Source organism: Parasteatoda tepidariorum, chromosome 11 (genome assembly GCF_982258835.1).
Source record: "Parasteatoda tepidariorum strain Cologne lab strain chromosome 11, Ptep-v5.0, whole genome shotgun sequence".
NCBI classification, from domain to species: domain Eukaryota; kingdom Metazoa; phylum Arthropoda; class Arachnida; order Araneae; family Theridiidae; genus Parasteatoda; species Parasteatoda tepidariorum.
Genome location: NC_141765.1, coordinates 79,753,684 through 79,773,223, shown reverse-complemented (window position 1 = coordinate 79,773,223; position 19,540 = coordinate 79,753,684). Strand labels below are relative to the sequence as shown.

At 29.0% G+C, this 19,540-nt stretch overlaps 1 protein-coding gene across 3 annotated transcripts in view; it reads left to right on the top strand.

Annotated features, from left to right (window-relative positions):
• The window catches only part of DAAM (disheveled-associated activator of morphogenesis-like protein), a 107,381-nt gene that overhangs the window by 39,694 nt on the left and 48,147 nt on the right, over window positions 1-19,540 (top strand). For all 3 annotated transcript variants that reach the window (XM_043044586.3, XM_043044580.3, XM_043044578.3), the window contains exon 2: window positions 12,612-12,827. In XM_043044586.3, coding sequence (XP_042900520.1) covers window positions 12,633-12,827 — 195 coding nt within the window. In that variant the 5' untranslated portion in view covers window positions 12,612-12,632. The remainder of the gene's footprint in view (window positions 1-12,611; window positions 12,828-19,540) is intronic.

Sequence of the window (19,540 nt, the reverse complement as noted above, 5' to 3'; positions counted from 1 at the left end):
ATAATGTTTTGAGTTAAACGATTATATTTGCTGTAATATATTGCAAATAATTTAAATACAACATCCAATGACTGCTTTAACTATGAGTGAATGAAACTGAAGTTATGTCCAGATTTTTTATTCATTAAAAAGGAAGAACAGAAAAACAAATTTTTTTTCTTCACATTGCTGGCCTATAAAATTTCTTTAGTTAAATGAATCAAGTAAATCTATTTACTTTTATAAGAACTCTACGTAACAGAACATTAATTATTATTTGTTTGAATGCAACTTGAGTGTATCATTTCAAAATCACTTCCGCTAAGCAAGGGTTCTTTAAAGTACTTAAAATCGAATTGCAATTTTTCTTTCTTTTTTTTTTAAATCGAAACTGAAAACTTAAACAAATGGAAAAATTAGATATTATAGTTTTGGAATTTTGTTTTTAAATGACAGCAATCATCACTGACGCTATTTCAGTTTCAAACTTTATTATTTAAATAGTGCGACGGAAATTGATTTTATTGCACAAAACGTTTAGTTTATTTAGCTAATAACTTCCAAAAATATTTCATTGTAAATATTTTTCTTTTTTTGAAAAGAATAATCCTTTTTCGAATCCTTTAGGGCTTTTTTCATAAGATAGAAACAATAACAGCAGTTAATTCGGAATTTTATTCACTAAATATTCACTACTTCAAGAAGTACGTACACAAAAATGGAGAAATTTTAACTCCCTCCCCCCCCCTTCGTACATTACCGTTCATCATCAGTTTGTGCTATGGGCACAGGCGCTGATAAAAATCTGTTAGGCACAAGTTTAAGAATTGAACTCCGAAATTTCGAACAACAGGATTCATCGTTACACTTCCGTACGAAGGTTACGTTCAAAAAGTACGTACACCTTCGAGATGTACGTACTTTTTGAACGACCCCTTATGCAATATACTTTTCTAATAAACTAATCACAATAAATTTCTGGGAATAACTATCAGTATTGTGTATGTTATACGTGGCATTTTATTACAGAAATATTTCATTAAAATATGAGAAATTACTCCAATAGCTGAAATATTATTGTTAGGGTAGATTGGTTTATAAATTTAAATTACCGCCTCTTACCTATTTTCTATTAAAATAATAGCGCGGTTCCATACGTTGCTTTTTTGACATTTATCAAAACATTAAATTGATTTATCTAAATCTTTCTCATAATAAATTATGACTTATCTATTATGGTTCGTTAAATTGATTTATCTAAATCTTTCACATAATAAATTATAACTTATTTATTATGGTTCGTTAAATTGATTTATCTAAATCTTTCACATAGTAAATTATAACTTATCTATTATGGTTCGTAAAATTGATTTATCTAAATCTTTCACATAGTAAATTATAACTTATCTATTATGGTTCGTTAAATTGATTTATCTAAATCTTTCACACAGTAAATTATAACTTTTCTATTGCTGCCCATAGAGGACAAAGGTCATCTCAGTTTTCTTGACCTTGGACTCTGGGGATGCAGGGGCAGATGTTCCGGTTGGGTGGTCAGCCGGAAGCGGAACTTCCAATGTTTAGTGCCCAAGTATGCTTGGTAGTCATTTTAGTGACCTACTGAAGAAATGAAAGGCTGATTCAACCTTGCCCCGTCCGAAGATCGAACCCAGGATCTGTGGCACGAAAGCTCGAAGCGCTACCAATCAGTCACCGGGCACCAGGGACTAATTTAGGGGGTAAATATTTGATAAAATTATACCATTTTCTGTTTGTAGAAATGTATTTTTACTAACAGCAGAGGTGTGTGCATGCTCGGGGCCAACTCCTCGATCCCTAAAAAAAGAAGGAAAAAAAAAGAATATACATACGTAATTATTTATCCCTAATTTTAAATTCGTCGGCCAGGTGGCCGATCGGTCAGCGTGTCTGACTGTAAAGCCAATCATAGAGGGTTCGAATTCTGACATGAATGTTTCTGGGTGTTGCGTGAAATGTGAATGAGGCCCACCCTATAAACGGGTATCTGTGGCAGTGTCGAGTGGGCAATGTTGCTCGCCTCCGTGATTCAGGTTTACAGGTGCACACTGGGTAGCGTTAGAGTGCCTGTATTAAAAAGAGTGATGACAAAACCCAAAAGCGCATGCGCTGCCGTCATATTTTTGTTCAAGGGGGTTACCAGATGATACACCGAAATTGGCGCCTCTCGCTCATTTGGTGTTATTCTGAAGGACTTTCAACATTTTAAATTTTGATAAAAACAAACTGTGAAAAATTTATTTGAAGGTATCATAATAAATTCGAATAAGTATTTACTTCTACCTTTATTTTAAGATATAGAAATATACAGTCTCGCACAATGGAGGGCAAAGGAGAATGACAAATTTATTAATTAATAATAGTAATTAATATCTGTATATCAGTTCTGGCATCTTCCGAGGTAAAGGCCTGCCGTAGAAAAAAAAATGAGCGAAAATAAATATTTTAAATTAATTTTGATGAAGGTAGAATGATAAAAAATGTATTATAGTTAAACGGGTGAAAACTCTGTTGTAATAGACGTATTTAGCAATCCAAACTGTTATTCAACTAACAAAATTTCATATTCTGTTAATTTGTTTATATAGAGCTCCTTTATGCAGGTATTCAAATGACATAATTTTTGACCCAAGTGATAAGATGACTTATAATTAAAATAAATTCTTTATAAAGGAATGTTTAAAATTAGTCAGTTCTATAGAATTAATAATACAAAAGTATTTCCGAAAACAGGTATATAAGAGAGTGAATTGTTTGCTCAAGAATTTTGAAATGAAACTTTCTTCATAAATAATGAAAATAAAAAAGATAAATATCGGAAAAGATGAACGTCTAAAAAATTCGCTACAGAGAAACATTCGCTTCGTTGTGAATATTTTGGATGTTATTTACTGTTCAGATTAAAAATTTCGTTACAGGACGAAATTCAGATATTGATCCGGACAGCGAATAAATATTTTCGAGTCTTTTAATGGATCATTCTTGGTTCAGAAAATTCGATTTACAGTCCCTGTCCAAATTATTAAACGCACTCTATGTAAAATCTTATTGTAAGGGCTTTATTGTTTTTATGCGACTGAAACCGGTTTATGTCCATGTATTAATTGGTTAACATTGTAATGCAATACGTTAAAAATAAATACAAATAGGAAGTATATAGAAAATTTCTATAAAAACCCATTACATTTATGTTTAAATATAAGAGTATTGCGTATAAACTCGCGCAAAACATGTAATTATTAAAACACTACAGCGCGTCTAATAATTTGGTCTAATTATAAAAATATAATAATATTATACCTGATACAATAAATATTTTATATTTATATAATATATCGTCTAATTTATCAAATTGTCGAATTTATATTATATATCGTCTAGTGTCACCAATTGATACACGAACTTAAACAAGTGGAAACCGGTTTCAACCGCGTAAAAACAATAAAGCTGTATAGTATCACCTGATAATTAAGATTTTACATGGAATCTTACAGTGTGTCTAATAATTTTGCCAGGGATTATATAGGGTTTTTACTTACCACTACTTCTAAATGATTCACAGAATGTGATACACCACTTCGTTACAGTTAAGAGGACGCCATAAATTTTCCTCACAAATTCTCTTTTTTCTTCATTACTAATTTAAAATATAAAGTGTAGAAAAAGTGATTTCAGGCAAACCTAGAGCCATGAAGTTTCAAATGCTGAAAAGAAAATTTTTAAATATACAGAAGAAAATAAATTATGAAAAGGTAACTTAGGATTACGCAACGGTGAAATTCTCTTCTAATAATTTCTATTTTCAAGTATTTTTTTTAGCAGCTGAAACTTTGACTGAACTTCTTTCTTTCAAATTAGTAATGAAGGCTGAAGAGAATTCTTCCGCTGTATGGCGTCCTTTTAAGCTGTGTTAAGCATAATTAACCAAAAATTTGCACATTTTAGTTGTTTAAAATATTTCGCCGGAGCATTTCTGGAAATTCGTGGTAAGGAAACTTCGTTGTAGAGGAATTTATGAAGAAAAAGTATGTGCTGTACAATTATTATTTTCTGCAATACTATTGCAATGGGCTAATATCTTTTCAAAGATTTTGGATTTAGTTAACCACTGTTTATTGTAGTTGGGTCCACCATTGTGTATTTCTGACGAATTATTCTTAAATGTATAGAATATTTAAATGATCGGAAACATAATTACTATGAAAGTTGTTTGAAAATCCTATTTTGTTCTTTATAAAATATTGAGCCAAATATTTATCTATTAAAAATTTGACTACATTTTAAAAAATAATTTTATTTCAAGTTTTAGTATACTTAGCCGAATAACTGGAGCATATTCAAAATAAATTATTTCCATAAATGCATTTTTTTATTGTACTTTTAACTCTCAAATATAATAAAGAATTTCTTGCGTTACTTGAAGTGAAAAATTTTATTAAGTAAATGAGAGTTTAAAAAAAAATTTTTTTAAATTATTGTTTGCGCAGTAGTACTGGAAAAAAAATAGAAATCATTTAAGCACTCTTCATAGTTTCGAATGTTTTATTACTAAATCTCATCGTATTTGAATTAATAGTTTTTTTTTTTTTTATCATTTAATAAAAATGCTCATAACATCTACTGTTGGATGATTTAGAAAATCCTCATAAATTGTCTGCAGCAACTCTTTTAGTTAAGGCTTTTGCCATTTTTTATTATTATTTTTTCAAAAGATCATCCTTCTGCTTTCAAAGGATTATGTATTTAGTTTCTTATTATTATCATTATGTCTTTCAATATAAATATTTTTTCGCACTGTTCAACATTTAGACAGGCGGGTGTTTGAACTTTGCTTTTCAATTTTAAACGCATGAACGAAAGCCTTTAAAAACACAAAACTCTCTGCTCTTAAGAAAATAAAATATAATAAATTTAAACTAAAGAACGAACTACTCTTCTTAAGAACATTCTGAAGATAACAGGAAAATAATCTGATGCGCTTGAGTTAAGTCATTTATTTATATTGAAATATTTTTTTTCTTTTGCTTCTTGCTTGTTCTAACTTTCAGTTCTTGGCCGTTACGAGAATTTTTTTTTTTAATTTTATATTTTATTTTATAACCGTCGTTAAAGAGCCGACCCGATTTTGGGGTTACGACTACTAATGTTCAACTAATGTAGCCTCGTAATTTGAACCAATTCAGAAGACAAGGAAACTCCTGGATCAGTACCCCAAGAGGTCTGATTTGTTCTGGGAACATGGAGGACTTGGACTCGACAGATTTAACGTGCATCAGTCACCATTTACTACACGGGGAATCTTCGGCGGGGATCGAACCTACGACCTCTTGACATGGGCCCAGTGCCCTACCAACTAGGCTATACCGGCCCTTTACAAGAAATTTTGACGAAAAGGGTATAACTGATAAATTTATTATTCAAATTTTCAAAACAAATAAGCAAACCAAGTATGCTAATTAGCTCAATGACGCATTTAATGGATAATAAAACAAACTAGCAACTTTGTTAGCGTTGTGTTAAGGCGTTCTTTTTCGCCTACACGAAGCGAACTTCAACTGTTATAAATTTATTTAGGAATACTCAGGAGACACAAATAGTAAATAATACAAGGATTAGGTAGACGTTTTATACTTTTTAATGTTTATATTTCATACTCTTAAATGAGTTTTAAAAATGTCAATATTAACACTTACCGTATTATGATATGATAATCCTAAAAGAAAAGATACTTTTTTAAAAAGTGATTTGTTTAAAGAAAAAAAACTGTATTGTGAGGAAATATTTCATCATGTTTGAAAATACTTGTAGCTTATTAACACCCAGAACTTTTATTTTATAATAGTCGTTGAACAGCAGACCCAAAAAATTGGGTTTACGACTACCAATGATAAACTCCATAGCCTTGTAATTTTGAACCCAGTACAGAAGACAAGGGAACTCCTGTGTCAAGTATTGGAAGGAATTTGTCCTTGTGAAGGACTTTTTAATGGAACTAAGCCGCATTTGCCGTTACATGGAGAGAAAAATCACGAATTCCTCCCACTGTTAGCCTGACGGTAAGGGGACTCTAACCCATGATCCGTCTACCACTGAGGATATTTCACGTCAGCACTGTGATCAGTGTAAGCCTGATGCGGAATTCGTATCGATCAGCCATCGCTGGGATTCAAACCAGGTTCACCTCATTGGAAGGCGAATGTTCTATTCCCTGAACCATCACGGCTGCCAGAGATTGTATTGCTAATTGATGAATAATATATACTATCGTAGGACATGTATAATTAAAAGAAATCTAAGATTTTATAAAATTCATTCCGCCCACTTCAAATTAATCGTTGTATATAAATTTATTTTTTTTAAAGATATCTTGTCAAATTTGAACATTGCTTAGTTACAGTAAATTTGGGCTAACACCCTAAATCGAACTGATTATTAAATTGATATAATTTTTAAAGAGAACAACACTTGTCAATTTGACATAGCAATCTATTTTTTTTCTCTCAAAATATTAATTTTAAAATGTTAACAAAATATTTTAATTAGTGAACCGAGTTGAGGTAGACAACAAGTATAGCTAACAAATTTTTGTTTAAAAATAATTTTACATGTATTTTTGCGAAAATGGGGGGACACCCCTGCATATATAGGGGCATCAAAATCGTGATCATCATTGATAACTGTAATGATCGAATACGATGATACAGCGATCTTTATTTAATACGATTCCAAAGTGAAACGAAAATTCTTAGCAATGTTAATATCCAACAAATTATCTCCATTGTTAAATTAGTCGGGTAATTTTGTTGGGTAACGAAAACATTTAAGAAAGTTAATATCCTGCAAATAATTACCAATGTTAAATTGGAAAATATCGATATTTTTTGACAAACATCATGATGTTAAAATTTGTACTTGTTAGTTGTAAGGATTCATGTTCGTTTCGGCGATACCTCGAAAAAGCAGTCAACTCATTGTCCTTACAACCGATAAGTACCCTTTAAACATAAATTTTAATGAGAAAATGCAGATTATATTATGAATTTCTTTTGCCCAATAACTGACAGATTTAATGCTGACTTCCTTTTTTATAAAGTCACCTCAACGGTTATAAATGATTGATCATTTTTTATCACATATCATATCATTCAACAAAAAATGTTTTATTACTTTTTTTTAAAATTTTGTTCTTGCCATAACTTTTTGAGGAGCACTGTAAATGGAGCAATCTGCTCTCGAGTGTGTATTCATATATATATATATATATATATATATATATATATATATATATATATATATATATATATATATATATATATATATATATATATATATATATGTAAATGCCTTGGTTACCATTAATAAAGTCAATCAAGACATTTAATGATTATGCTTATTCTTTAACGATAACATGAGTCACACAGACTCTTAAACAATTAAGATCGAACCACACAGGTTCCCAGTTTCACACAGAAACATTTAGTTTCACAGGATCGAACCACACAGGTTCCAAGTTTCACACAGAAACAAACTTCAATTAACTAATAACATAGTCACATAGATTTTAAACACTAAGATAATCAGTTTCACTTAGAAACTACTTCAACAGACAATTCCAACTGACTAACTCTTAATTTACATCGAGAAAGTTCTGGAATCGTGCGTCCGGAGCAAGTTGGCATCTCTGTATATATATACTATATATTAGAGCAGATTGCAGATATATATATATATATTTTATCGTTAAATTGTAAAAAAGAAAATCTTTTAATCCATGCAATGATTTTTCAATTTATAACGAAAAACCTAAAAGTAAAAATTACATTACGGGGCTTAAATTTTAAACTGATTTCCTTATTTAACTAGTGAGACCATATTTTGCGATCCAAAATCTTCGAAAAAGAGGAATTCGCAAAAAGAATGTTTCAGTGTCTGATTTCGTAACTTAAATCATCGTCACAGTAATTATTTAGCATATTTAGCATGTGTCACTCGTATTCATTACATGCACTTAGACAGTTGCGCTTGGACGTGAAGTCCCAATATTTATATGAAGATTTTACAGAGAGTATTTATATGAAGAGTGTTATTAGAGTTACATTCCCCCCCCCCCCCCGCCAATTATTGAGAATTTATTCAGTCAATCAAGCAAGGTATTTGTATTTTTCACAATAATTTTAATAATTTTTTGTTGAAATCATAAATAAGCAAATTAACTTGTTATTAAATGTGATAATACAAAGCATTGAAAAATGTAAATAATTTAACTATTGTTTCCCGCAATCGTTGGGAATGGTGCCTCCCCCCTTATATACACAAAAAAAACAAAATGTTACCCAGAAAACTTTTGTTCTAATAATCGGATTTTCACGAGCTAAGAGCCAACCTTAATGAATCAGAGAGGTGACCTCAAATATGCTAATTATTTAGAGCAGACGATAATTTATGTTTCGGAATCATCTACAAAAAAAGTATTTTTTCTAAATAAACATCCCTTTTCTTTTTCAATGGATGAGAACTTTTGACCATTTAAATAAGGGGTATTAATCGCAATCCAAAACAAATGGTCATAGTTTTGTTAAGAGAGCTTGGACCCCTTAATGTTAAGGTAATTAAAAAATGTTTGCACACAATCAAATTAATTTATCTTAATGACATGCAAAAAAAATTTTATAATTGTTTATTTTATTTAATTGCTCAAAAATCGTAAGGTATGCAAATTTTGACACCATTTTAAGCTATGAATTTTTAAACAAAATACAAATTTGTCGATTAGTTAAAGAAATAAAAAGTTTTATTTCTGTTCTAATATCCTTGTTGAAAACGATATTTAAAAAAATTATTACATGGTTGAAAATAATGCAAAAGAAAAGCTATCAAAATCTAACACTTAAATTGCAATGTAGAATTGTAAAACATAAAAACTAGTATTATTACCCAATAAAACTTGGGGGTATTTCTCGTCTTTTAACTCCTATTTTATATCCGCCCAAATTGATTAATTTTTGCCAATATTTTTAAATTTATTCAAACCCTTATATATCTCGATATATATTAAAAAAAACGGAATTTCAAAAATAATGACTCATAAATGCCTTTTTATTTTGACAGAGTAATTTGGTCGTTTCTCATTAAGAAACAGCGTTTTAATAAACTTTGACTTAATTTAAAAACAGACTTTACATAAATCGCAATTATTTGAAGGTGTGATTTTTGTAGTACATTCGGAGAAAAAAAATCAGCGCAAATATCTATTATTGTGACCAACGAGGAAGTTAATTAGTTGTTAAACCTAAAGGTTTCAGATGAGTAATTTTGTTCCAAAAATAAAAATAGTCCAACCGCATTCAGTGGTGTGTAGCCATTTATTCAAATGCATCCAAAATAACATTTAATTTAAAATCTGAACGGACTAACATTACGAAGTGTCATTTTCTCTTTGAATTGTAGGTAAGTTATTTCTTTTTAGGTCTAGTTATTTTATTTAATGTTCAACTGTGATAAATTTATCGTAGACCTGTCGTTTTAAAATGAAATTTTTTTTTGGCTTGGCTTCAACATTTTTTCCATAATTTTATTATTATTGTATTGTACATTATTTTCAATAACTAATACTATATGCAATTTCATGCTTTTGAGTTAACTTCGCTGTTTAAGATATAATCTTTTTTAAAAAAGTTTTAACCAGTAATGAACGTAACTTGTTGTTTGCACCAGAAATAATTTAATCGCTACGTAATTTCGTGACTTCAGTTTTATACCTATTCATGTTAATAGAACTTTCGTCAAAAATTAGCGTCTCGTCTTTGAGTTTACTTACTTCACGGAAGAAAATATTATGGCACATTCATCTCAGCAAATAGTGAATCGATTTTAACGCGATTTATAGTATTTCAAGAAAAAGAAAATATTTTTTCTTTGATTATTTTAAAACTTTTTTCTAAACTTTTTTGTGCAAACAAGAATTTTATACCTAGTGTTTTATTAACAAAAATGTTTTGAAAAATGCTATAAAAGTGTTCTCATTTTTAATTTTCAGTGTTGTTTTTCATACTTTGGAAATTGTGTATGAATATTCCAAACGCCAAACATGTGCACATTATGTATGAAAAATATATATATATGTATATATATATATACTTACTGTTACTGCAGAAATATTCAATAACATTAAACGAAATTTTTAGCGTAATTTTTAATTAGAAACAAAAATATTTTGAAATTTGAAAAAAAAAATCTTTAAAAATTATGCAAAAGATATGAGCATTTAAAGTTTTCCTCATTCAGCGCATGCGCGGAAAACATTTAATTTTTTTTTTCTTCTTAATTTCGTTCTGAATCGTATTTTTGGTAACTTATGAAAAGTGTCCGATTTGAATATCTTGAAAATGTTAAAAGGCTTCTTGCAGTTTGTAAATTTGGAAAGAAAGCTGTGAATGGTTTTCTGTACCATTAAACAAGATTTGTTAAAAATGACATTATATGGCTTCTATTAAACTGTTTTTCTTTCCTAATACCATCCCGTTATGTTGTCCGGACCATCATTTTAGGCTATTATTTTTTATTTAATTTTGTTTTAAGAAACAAAAAAAAATTCGAAAAAAAACCTCTTATCATTTCGAAGTACAAAAGCTACTTTAAAAATTGCTATAAACTTTTTACATTTTCAAGAAATCGGACTTTTTCCATAAGTTACCAAATACGATTCAAAACAAAATTATGAGGAAAAAAAATTTTTTTTTTCACTCATGCGTATGATGAAAGAATAACTTTAAATACTCATACTTTCCGAAATTATTATATTTTTTTTTCAAAATATATTTTTATTATTAATTAAAAGTTACTCCAAAAACATTGTTTTAATTTGTTGGATATTTCAGCAGTAAGAAAATGTAAGGCGAAATAATAATTTTTTTTTATAAAAATGTCCTTAGATCCATGAATATTTAAGCTAGGTTTGCGAAATTTTGTTCAGTTATTGCACATATCCATAGTAAATAATATAAGGCATATCTCTTTATTTTTTGGCATAAGAAGTTCAAAAACATTCTTTTCCGTTCGTCATTTATTGTCTGTCCCTCAAACCTATGAAAGCTTTATTGATATATATGAGAAATCGCGCGACTTAAATTTTTTTTAAGTTATAAAATAATTATCGGATTATTTCTTGAGAAATATGAAAAAATGAGTTAACATCGAAGTCTTTCCATGCTTTTGTCCAACCCTTGTGTGTATGTGTATTGTGTCCATTCGTACTGCGCATGCGCTGAAAACATTTAAACAAAATTTTTCATAATTTTATTTAGAATCGTATTTGGTAACCTATGAAAAAAGTCAGATTTGAATATCTTAAAAATTTAAAAAGTTTCTCGCAAATTTATAAGTAGCTCTTGTACTTTTTTTTAATAAAAAGCTTTAAATATATAAAGGGGTTTTCCACAAATTTCATTTTGTGAAACAAACTATAATGCCCTACAATAATATAATGGTATTAGGAAACATGTGAAATAAAACATAATTAAATAGAGTGTGGTTCTATATAATGCCCATGTCATTTTTTAATAGATCTTCTTTATTAGTACAAAATTAAATTTGTGAAAAATCCCTTGCTATCGAAAGCTTATTTTCTAAATTAACAAAAACTTCTTAAAAAATTGCTAGAAACTTTTCAAAATTTCAGGACATTGAATTCAGACTTTTTTTCATAAGTTATCAAATACAATTTAAAGCAAATTTAAAAAAAAAAAAAACGTTTTTTAATGTTTAACGCGCAAGCGCCGTATGAAAATATCACTATAGATAGTCATAGCTTGCGCAATTTGTAACGATTTTTTTTTCTAATTTCAAAATATTTTTATTATTAATGAAAACGTATTCTGAAAATTTTGTTTAATTTTATTGAATATTTCTGCTGTTGTTATAAGAAAACGTAATCGAAAAAATTTTATAAAAATGTCTCTATCTCCATGAATGTTTTTAAGCTAGATTTACGAAATTTTGTGCAGTTATTCGATCTGGTAATCAACGTAATTGATATTAGTTAACAAGCGTAGTTTTTGAATGAACCAAAAAACATTATTTTTAATACAGTTCTGTCTGTGTTTCATAATAACCGCCCTTAATGCGTATTTTTAGAATTAATTTTAAGAATTTAGTAAAAAGCTACGTACATTAGGGATTGAAGAACAATATTTAAGCGAGAAAAGAATTAACTATCAGGCGACTATTTATAAAGAGCAAATGAGGAATTAAAATGATTTAAAACCAGTTTATGTGATGATAAAAAAAGAGAGTTCCGAATGAAAGGTGAACATATCCCTCTAGACTAAGTGGTTTTTATTTATTTTAATCCCTTCTTCACTCTTCCCACCTCAATAGTGATTGGTTATAGTTTTGAAATGTTTTTTTTTTCCTTTTCACTTGTATAATAATTTGCAATCCTTAATCTGCATAGCTCTTTACATTTTTAAAACATTCTGAAAAAAGAAATTAATCCTTACAAAACATCCTACATACGATATTTTGACAATACACACGATATCTGTATATACGATATTTGAACATACGATATTTTGACATTAATTTTTTTTCCCTAGCAACTCCTTGTTACTTTTCCAATGCCCCAAACAACAATGCCTGCGCAACGAAGAAGCAAAGGCTTCTGTGGCTGTTTTGGCAGCAATGAACCTCCAGAAATAACTTACCATGTAGTAGAAAATGGTGGCATTATTAACTTACAACCACATCCTCTTACTCCTACACAGCCAATGCCTGAAGAAGAAGAATTGAATTCAAAATTTGCCGAGTTAGTGGTAAGTATCATATTTTGTATCAAAAACATATTCTGCACATCTCATTCCCACGTGATCTTTTAAGTTTTCATGTCCTTGATGTTTTTTAACGCATCTCGACTGTATGCACAAATATCCTATAGTCCTAGTTGATGTATTTGTCCTACCAGCAGCTGAAAAAGAGTGTGTCTAAAATAAATAAAAAAACAACAATCTTCTTGAAAAGGTTTAACCAATAAGATATTTGTCCACAAATAGTAACCATTTTTGATCTTTCCACATGAAGAATCGCTAATTAATATTTATGCCAGGAAGAAGCAAAACGCTATTAAGATCTAATGGATTACTAATAAGGATGGCGAGACTGAAAACCGGCTTGATTGCGGACGGAAGACGCTATACCGCGGAAGAAAATTATCTTTTTCCTGCGTAACTGATTTAAAATTTAATAGAAAGAAAAAGTAAGTTGAGGCAAACCTAGAATAAGTCATGAAGTTACAATTGCTGAACAAAAATACTTCTAACCATTAAAATGCAAACAGATTATTAGAAGAGAACTTCTTCCTTGCTTAATCCTAAGTTATCATTCAACAATTTATTTTCATTTGTATATTTTCTTTTCAGTATTTGAAACTTCATGGCTTAGTCACTTTTTATGTAATTTCCTAACATAATTTGTTAGCGCTCTTTTTACGCTATCTAATAAAGATTCTTTGTCGATTGATTTTACAATTGGAAGACTTAAGAGGAAGCTATACAGAAACTTTTCAAGGCAAATTTTGTTTCACATATATTAAAATTTAAGTTTAGAAAATGGTCTGTTCAAGTAAACCTAGAGTTAACAAGATAAAGTGCTGAAGAAATGTTTTCAAAATACATTGCAAGATAACTTCCCCACTGTGTAATTCTAATATAATTTATATACCTTTATAATTTGTTTGCATTACATTGCATTTGTTTGCATATACCTTTTATAATTTGTTTGCATTTTAATCTGAAGATGCTTTTTTTTACATTTGAAACTTAATTCATTTTTTTTTATATTTTCAAATTAATTATGTAAGTGAAAGAGAATTTGCCATAGAGGATTTCAACTGCTATATAGCGCCCTCTTAACTTTGAAAACATTTTTATATTAAAAATATAGTTAGAACTTTCATATTACAGGGCCAGTTCGAGCTGATTTTCAAGTAGAAACCAAAATATTTTTGACATTCTCTCCATTAAGGATAATAGTAATAAATATGTACGGAGTAAAACACCCTTTATTCTTCTTCTATTGACATAACAGCCCTTTGTGGGTCAAAGCCAGGGCTAAAGAGAATAGAAGGGCTGGTTCACTCCTTTGAAGAAACTCTCTCCGCGCCAATCCTCCGATTTTCTCTAGTGACGTCACTTTGGCGCAAAGCTCGCACTTTTACTTCAAGAACAGAACGTTCGGCCTTACTAGCTCTAACTAATATTGGAGCATTTCTTTTTGAGACATATTCTAAGACATTTGTTATTTTCTATAATGACTTTCCTCAGTTTTTGCCGTGAATTTACAAAATTTTAAAACTATTAACGAAATGCCAGTTGCGCGATTGCAACTTGCAAAAATTATTGATAACTGATAGTAAAACAAAGGGAAAAAATAAAATTTTCCGCTTGTTCCCTAAAGTAAATGAACAACTATGTAAAGAATGGATTCCGAAATGACACAGTTAATATAAAACAGCAATACGTTTTTTCTATCGTTAAGAACTTTTATAAAAATTCGTTATCTAAATAGAAACCGCCTCGTTACTTCAAAAAGAAAGGCATGTGAAAAAAAATGGATAAAGTCAAAGAAAATTAAAACGTAAGTAAAAAGTATAAATAAAATATATAGTGTACAGTTGAAATTCTCCTAATTTCATAACTTATTTTTTTAATGTAGTTATTCTAAATATTTATGATTCTTTTAAAAATTATATTCTCTTGAATTTAAATATCTATAAATTATATCATCTTAAATTTAAATATCTATAAACGATTGTGAAATTTCTAATGTCGTTATGTACCTAAATTATTATTTTGTTTCAGTAATTAGCGTTTAAGGTTGATGTTTCCTAATGATTAAGTATGAACAAATTGCTATTAACGGCATGTTTTAAAATCGGGGATTCTAAATTTAACTCAACTTATTGTTATAAAAGAATATGTAGATAAAAAAGTGTCGATATATGCTTTCATTTTTCTTAATAATTGAAGTTAAAACTGAACTTTTTAAAATAAAGTATTTATAGTGTCATTTTCGCCAACTAGAAAAATATTTTTATAAGTTTAAAATTGTATTTTCTTAATATAATGGCCAAGAAAGTTTTTTTAAACTATGTTTATGAATGGAAATAATGTGTTAATTATGTAAAGTTTGAAAGCTAATAACCAGAAAAAGTCTAACTTATTTTTACAAAGAGAAAGATGCAAAGTTATCATAATATCTTTGCGTGCGATCTTCCGAGATCTGTGAACACAGTGACGTCATGAGGAGGGAAATAGTAGCTTCAGCTCTAAAAGCGGAGTGAACTAGCCCTTCTATTCTCTTTAGCCCTGGGTCAAAGCAAGCTAGCTTGCAATAGGTTTCAGATAACGTGACATTATAGATTAAAACAAACAAAAAAAATCTTCTTTAAATATATTTTACAATTAAGTGAAAACATTACTTTCCATTTCACCTACTGCATTAGCAAAAAAAGATTAGATTAATCATAAAACTTGAAAATTAAAAATTACTATAAATTTAATGCTTAGAAATTAAGTAAAAAATTAACGCTTTAAAAATATTTAAAAATTTTTGTAGGACTTTAGAAAAAAAACTAAATATGATATATTTTTTAATTTGTTAATATTTAAGAAATTTTTGAATTAATTACTATTTTAAAAAATTCAGAAAGAGAGCTAAAATGAGCTAATATATAAATGTAGTCACTAAATTTAAAAAAAATAAGAATAAGAAGGGAAACCAGTATTTTTAATTTCTTTTTTGAATAAATAGCATAGACTTAAGATTATAATTTACTTTATTAGATTTATATTACTTATCGAAAGACGGTAAACAATGTTATTACTTTCAATTTTGTTCAAATTTAACATATTAAGTTAAATATAGAAAAAATAACAACGAATACAAACCAGTAACAAAAATAAGTAACAAAAATATATAAATAAGAAAAGGAATAAGAAAGTAACAAAAATATAGAAACATATAAAATTTTGAAATCAAAAATTTTGAACATATATAATTCTTTTAAAGTCTGTGTTAACAAATTTGGTGAATAAAATTGAAGCATAATTAACTTATGATTTTAATTTAAATTGGAAACATTTTAAATCACCAAAAAATGAAAGAAAATGCAATAGAAAAGTGGGCAAAAAAGTTAAAATTTAATAACTAATTTCAAAGAAAAAAAATTATAATCTAACAAGTTCACATTATTTTATAATAATTAAAAGGAAAGCAATTTTATGTATTTTAAAATTAACTAAAAGTAAAGCATTCTAAGCAAATCATGTACTGATAAAATAAAATAAAAATATTATAAAATACTTAATAGTTACATTTTGAAGAGTGAAAAATGTATAAAATTATTTAACTGAAGGAAAATGATAAACTTTGTTCTTACTTTTAGGATGAAACAAAGAGTAACCTGTAATTGCTGATATACTTTTATAATTTGAAAGATAATCAAAACTTTTGTGGGATACTTTCTTTAAAAGCTCTGTCCAGCAGGAAATTCAAGGAGGGTTTTCCCTTCTTCTAACATATAGAAATTTGTTAATTTTTCTGACAACTCAGAAACCACCTTTTGCTTATTTCTTTTTCTTATAAAATTTGCATCAATGGTACTTGTGAATAACACTAATATTTCCATTTTTCTCTACAGAGGAACCGCCTACCTTCACAAACAAATTTTTCTTAGAAACTTGTGAAAGGTTAAATTATTAAAGGCAAGTTGATGACCCCCAAAGGGTTTTCTTGAATAAACGTAGAAGGAAACTCAATGAGTTTCTATATCATCTGCACCTGCAAATCGTAAATTATCACAGGGCTGGATTTTTCGGGGAATGTAGAGTCAAGTTAGTAAGAACGTTAAAAATTCTTCGCAGCTCGGTACACTGCCGCGAAGATTTGGGATGTCGATTTTCAAGTTAACATGTTTTATATACTAGTGATTTGGTAGTTAATATTTATAGTGGTAGTTACGCCATATTATTCCCCTTCTGGAATTTTATCTGTGATAGAATTCGATGAACGAATACCACTAGTTGATTGATTTATTTTTTTTTATTATTATTTTATTTATTTTTTTGCTCATATTTTTTCTTCATTTTTGTTTATTTATATCATTTCGCTCCTTATTTTTTTCTTCATTTTTGTTTATTGGCTGGGAGACTTATTTACTTCACCGGATTATTTTTATTATTATGATTATTATTATAATTTTTTTTTTTTTTTTTTTTTTTTTTTTTTGAGCGCTATATTTTAAGCAAATCAACTGTTTAATGTGGACCATCCATCGATGTTGCCGAGGTCATATCACGTCCTCAGGTCACCATTGAGGGGAATGTTTTAATCGACCTTGTCAACCTTCATCTATCAAAAGGTACCTCATGATAGAGTCTAATTAACATGTCTTATATACTAGTGATTTGGTATTTAATATTTATAGTGGTAGTTACGCTACAATTCATGATGAAAAGACAAGAAATGTTATACAGTTTAAGGTTATTTTGTTGCCAAAATATTAAATGTATTTCAATATTTTATTTTAGTGCATTTTAGCTTTTTTCTACAAACAAGTGAAGAAAAAACTGTTAAAAGGGGAAAATATAGTTTTTGTTTTCCTTTTAATCTAGCCTTACCACATTCTTTCGTCCTTCTTAATAGGTGCCCAGCACAACCGCTTACTGGGCTTACACCTTAAACCAGACTCGAATACGCCATCTGGGGAAAGACCGGTTTCATGCCTTTAACCCTTCTCCCTTCCCTCTCCTCCTCTTTTCAGTTGTATAGGAATGTACTACGATATTTTACCTTTTCTTAATATTTTTCCTTTTTATTTAATAAAAATATTTTTTAAAATTTCCGTGATACTTTTCATTAGAACTATGTTTAATGTAGTTTTCAGTTCTATATAGTTTTCCAACTTAAAAGATTTTAATCTATATGAAAATCAAGAGAGAAACTAACGTACTTCCTACCTCTATGACTTTCTACAAGCTAATGGGGAAAGCATGCGAAGTGTTGCCATAGGTAGAGAGTTCTGCTCTACGCCACCTGCAGCCCATTTCGATCCCCAATATTTATTAGTTATATGTCAACAAAATTTACGTGTCGTGGCGGTGGGAACTGAAGATTTATTTTGTCCTTTTAGACTAAAGTATTGCTAAGGATTTCCACATCAATTTTGAATTCTCATTTTTTTTACTAAATGTTATTAAAAATGAAAAATGAGAATTCAAAATTGATGTGGAAATCTTTAGCAATTTTTTATTTTGTTACAGCGTTATTCCCAGCGATGACTGATCGATGCGAATCCACATCCGGCTTGCACCGACCACAGTGCTGACGTGAAATATCCTCAGTAGTAGATGGATCATGGGTTAGAGTCCCCTTGCCGTCAGGCTAACCGTGGGAGAGTCTCGTGGTCTTTCTCGCCATGTAACGCAAATGCGGGTTAATTCTATCAAAAATTCCTCCACGAAGGCAAGTTTCTCCCAATACTTGATCCAGGAGTTCCCTTGTCTTCTGAATTGGGTTCAAAATTACAAGGATACGTAGTTGAACATTAATAGTCGTAAACCTAAAAATCCGGTCGACTGTTCAACGACGGTTATAAAATTAAATAAAATCAATGTTATTAAGGCACGCAAATTTTTTCAAAGGTCCAAATCAAGCAATAATACGATTTTTAGCTTAAAATTTCAGAAACTTTTTTTTCTTCTTTTTGCTGCAAAGAAATATACTCGCTTTTATAATGACCTGATGGTTTAGAAAGAATTATCTTGTTATAATCTTCATTGTCTTAAATACTTCATTTTGTTTACTCGATGTTTATACCTTTTTAAAGAATTTTATTTTTTAATGTTGATTTTTTTTTAATAAGCTGAAAGATAAGTGAAATCTAAAATATTTTAAATTTACTGCTACAGATTTTTTCACCTTTTCTATTTTCGATATATGGGTATGTAAGGGAGGATTTCTAAAATTGTCTTTTCCTTATTATCATTCTACGTTACAAAAAATGGACATGTAAATATTTTCCTTATTTTTGATATTTAAATATTAGTGGCACAACATGCTTTGTGTGAGAACTTATATGGGCAGTTTGTCCACATTGCCTCCTTCATCCTATCTGTAATCTTCCTTTTTTTTTTCATATATTTTAACTCGCTTCTTTTTTTTTTAATTTCTCATTCCTTAAACTTTTTTTTTTGTATTATAACTAAAATTCCCATATTAAAAGCATTAGTTATTTAATAAGGGAATTTGTGGGCAGTTTATTCATTTTTTTCTTCCTATTTTATGTTTTTTTTTTATAGTTTCACAAAGAACAAAAGCATAGTAGAATATTTAATAAAGGTAATCGTCATGGGAGCCCATAGGGGAGGGCCGAAGGGGCCCGCCTTCCACCAGAGAATATATGCTTAATGAAACATATACGTATTTGATTAATCATGTATAATTAAAAGTGAAATTAATTTAAATTAAT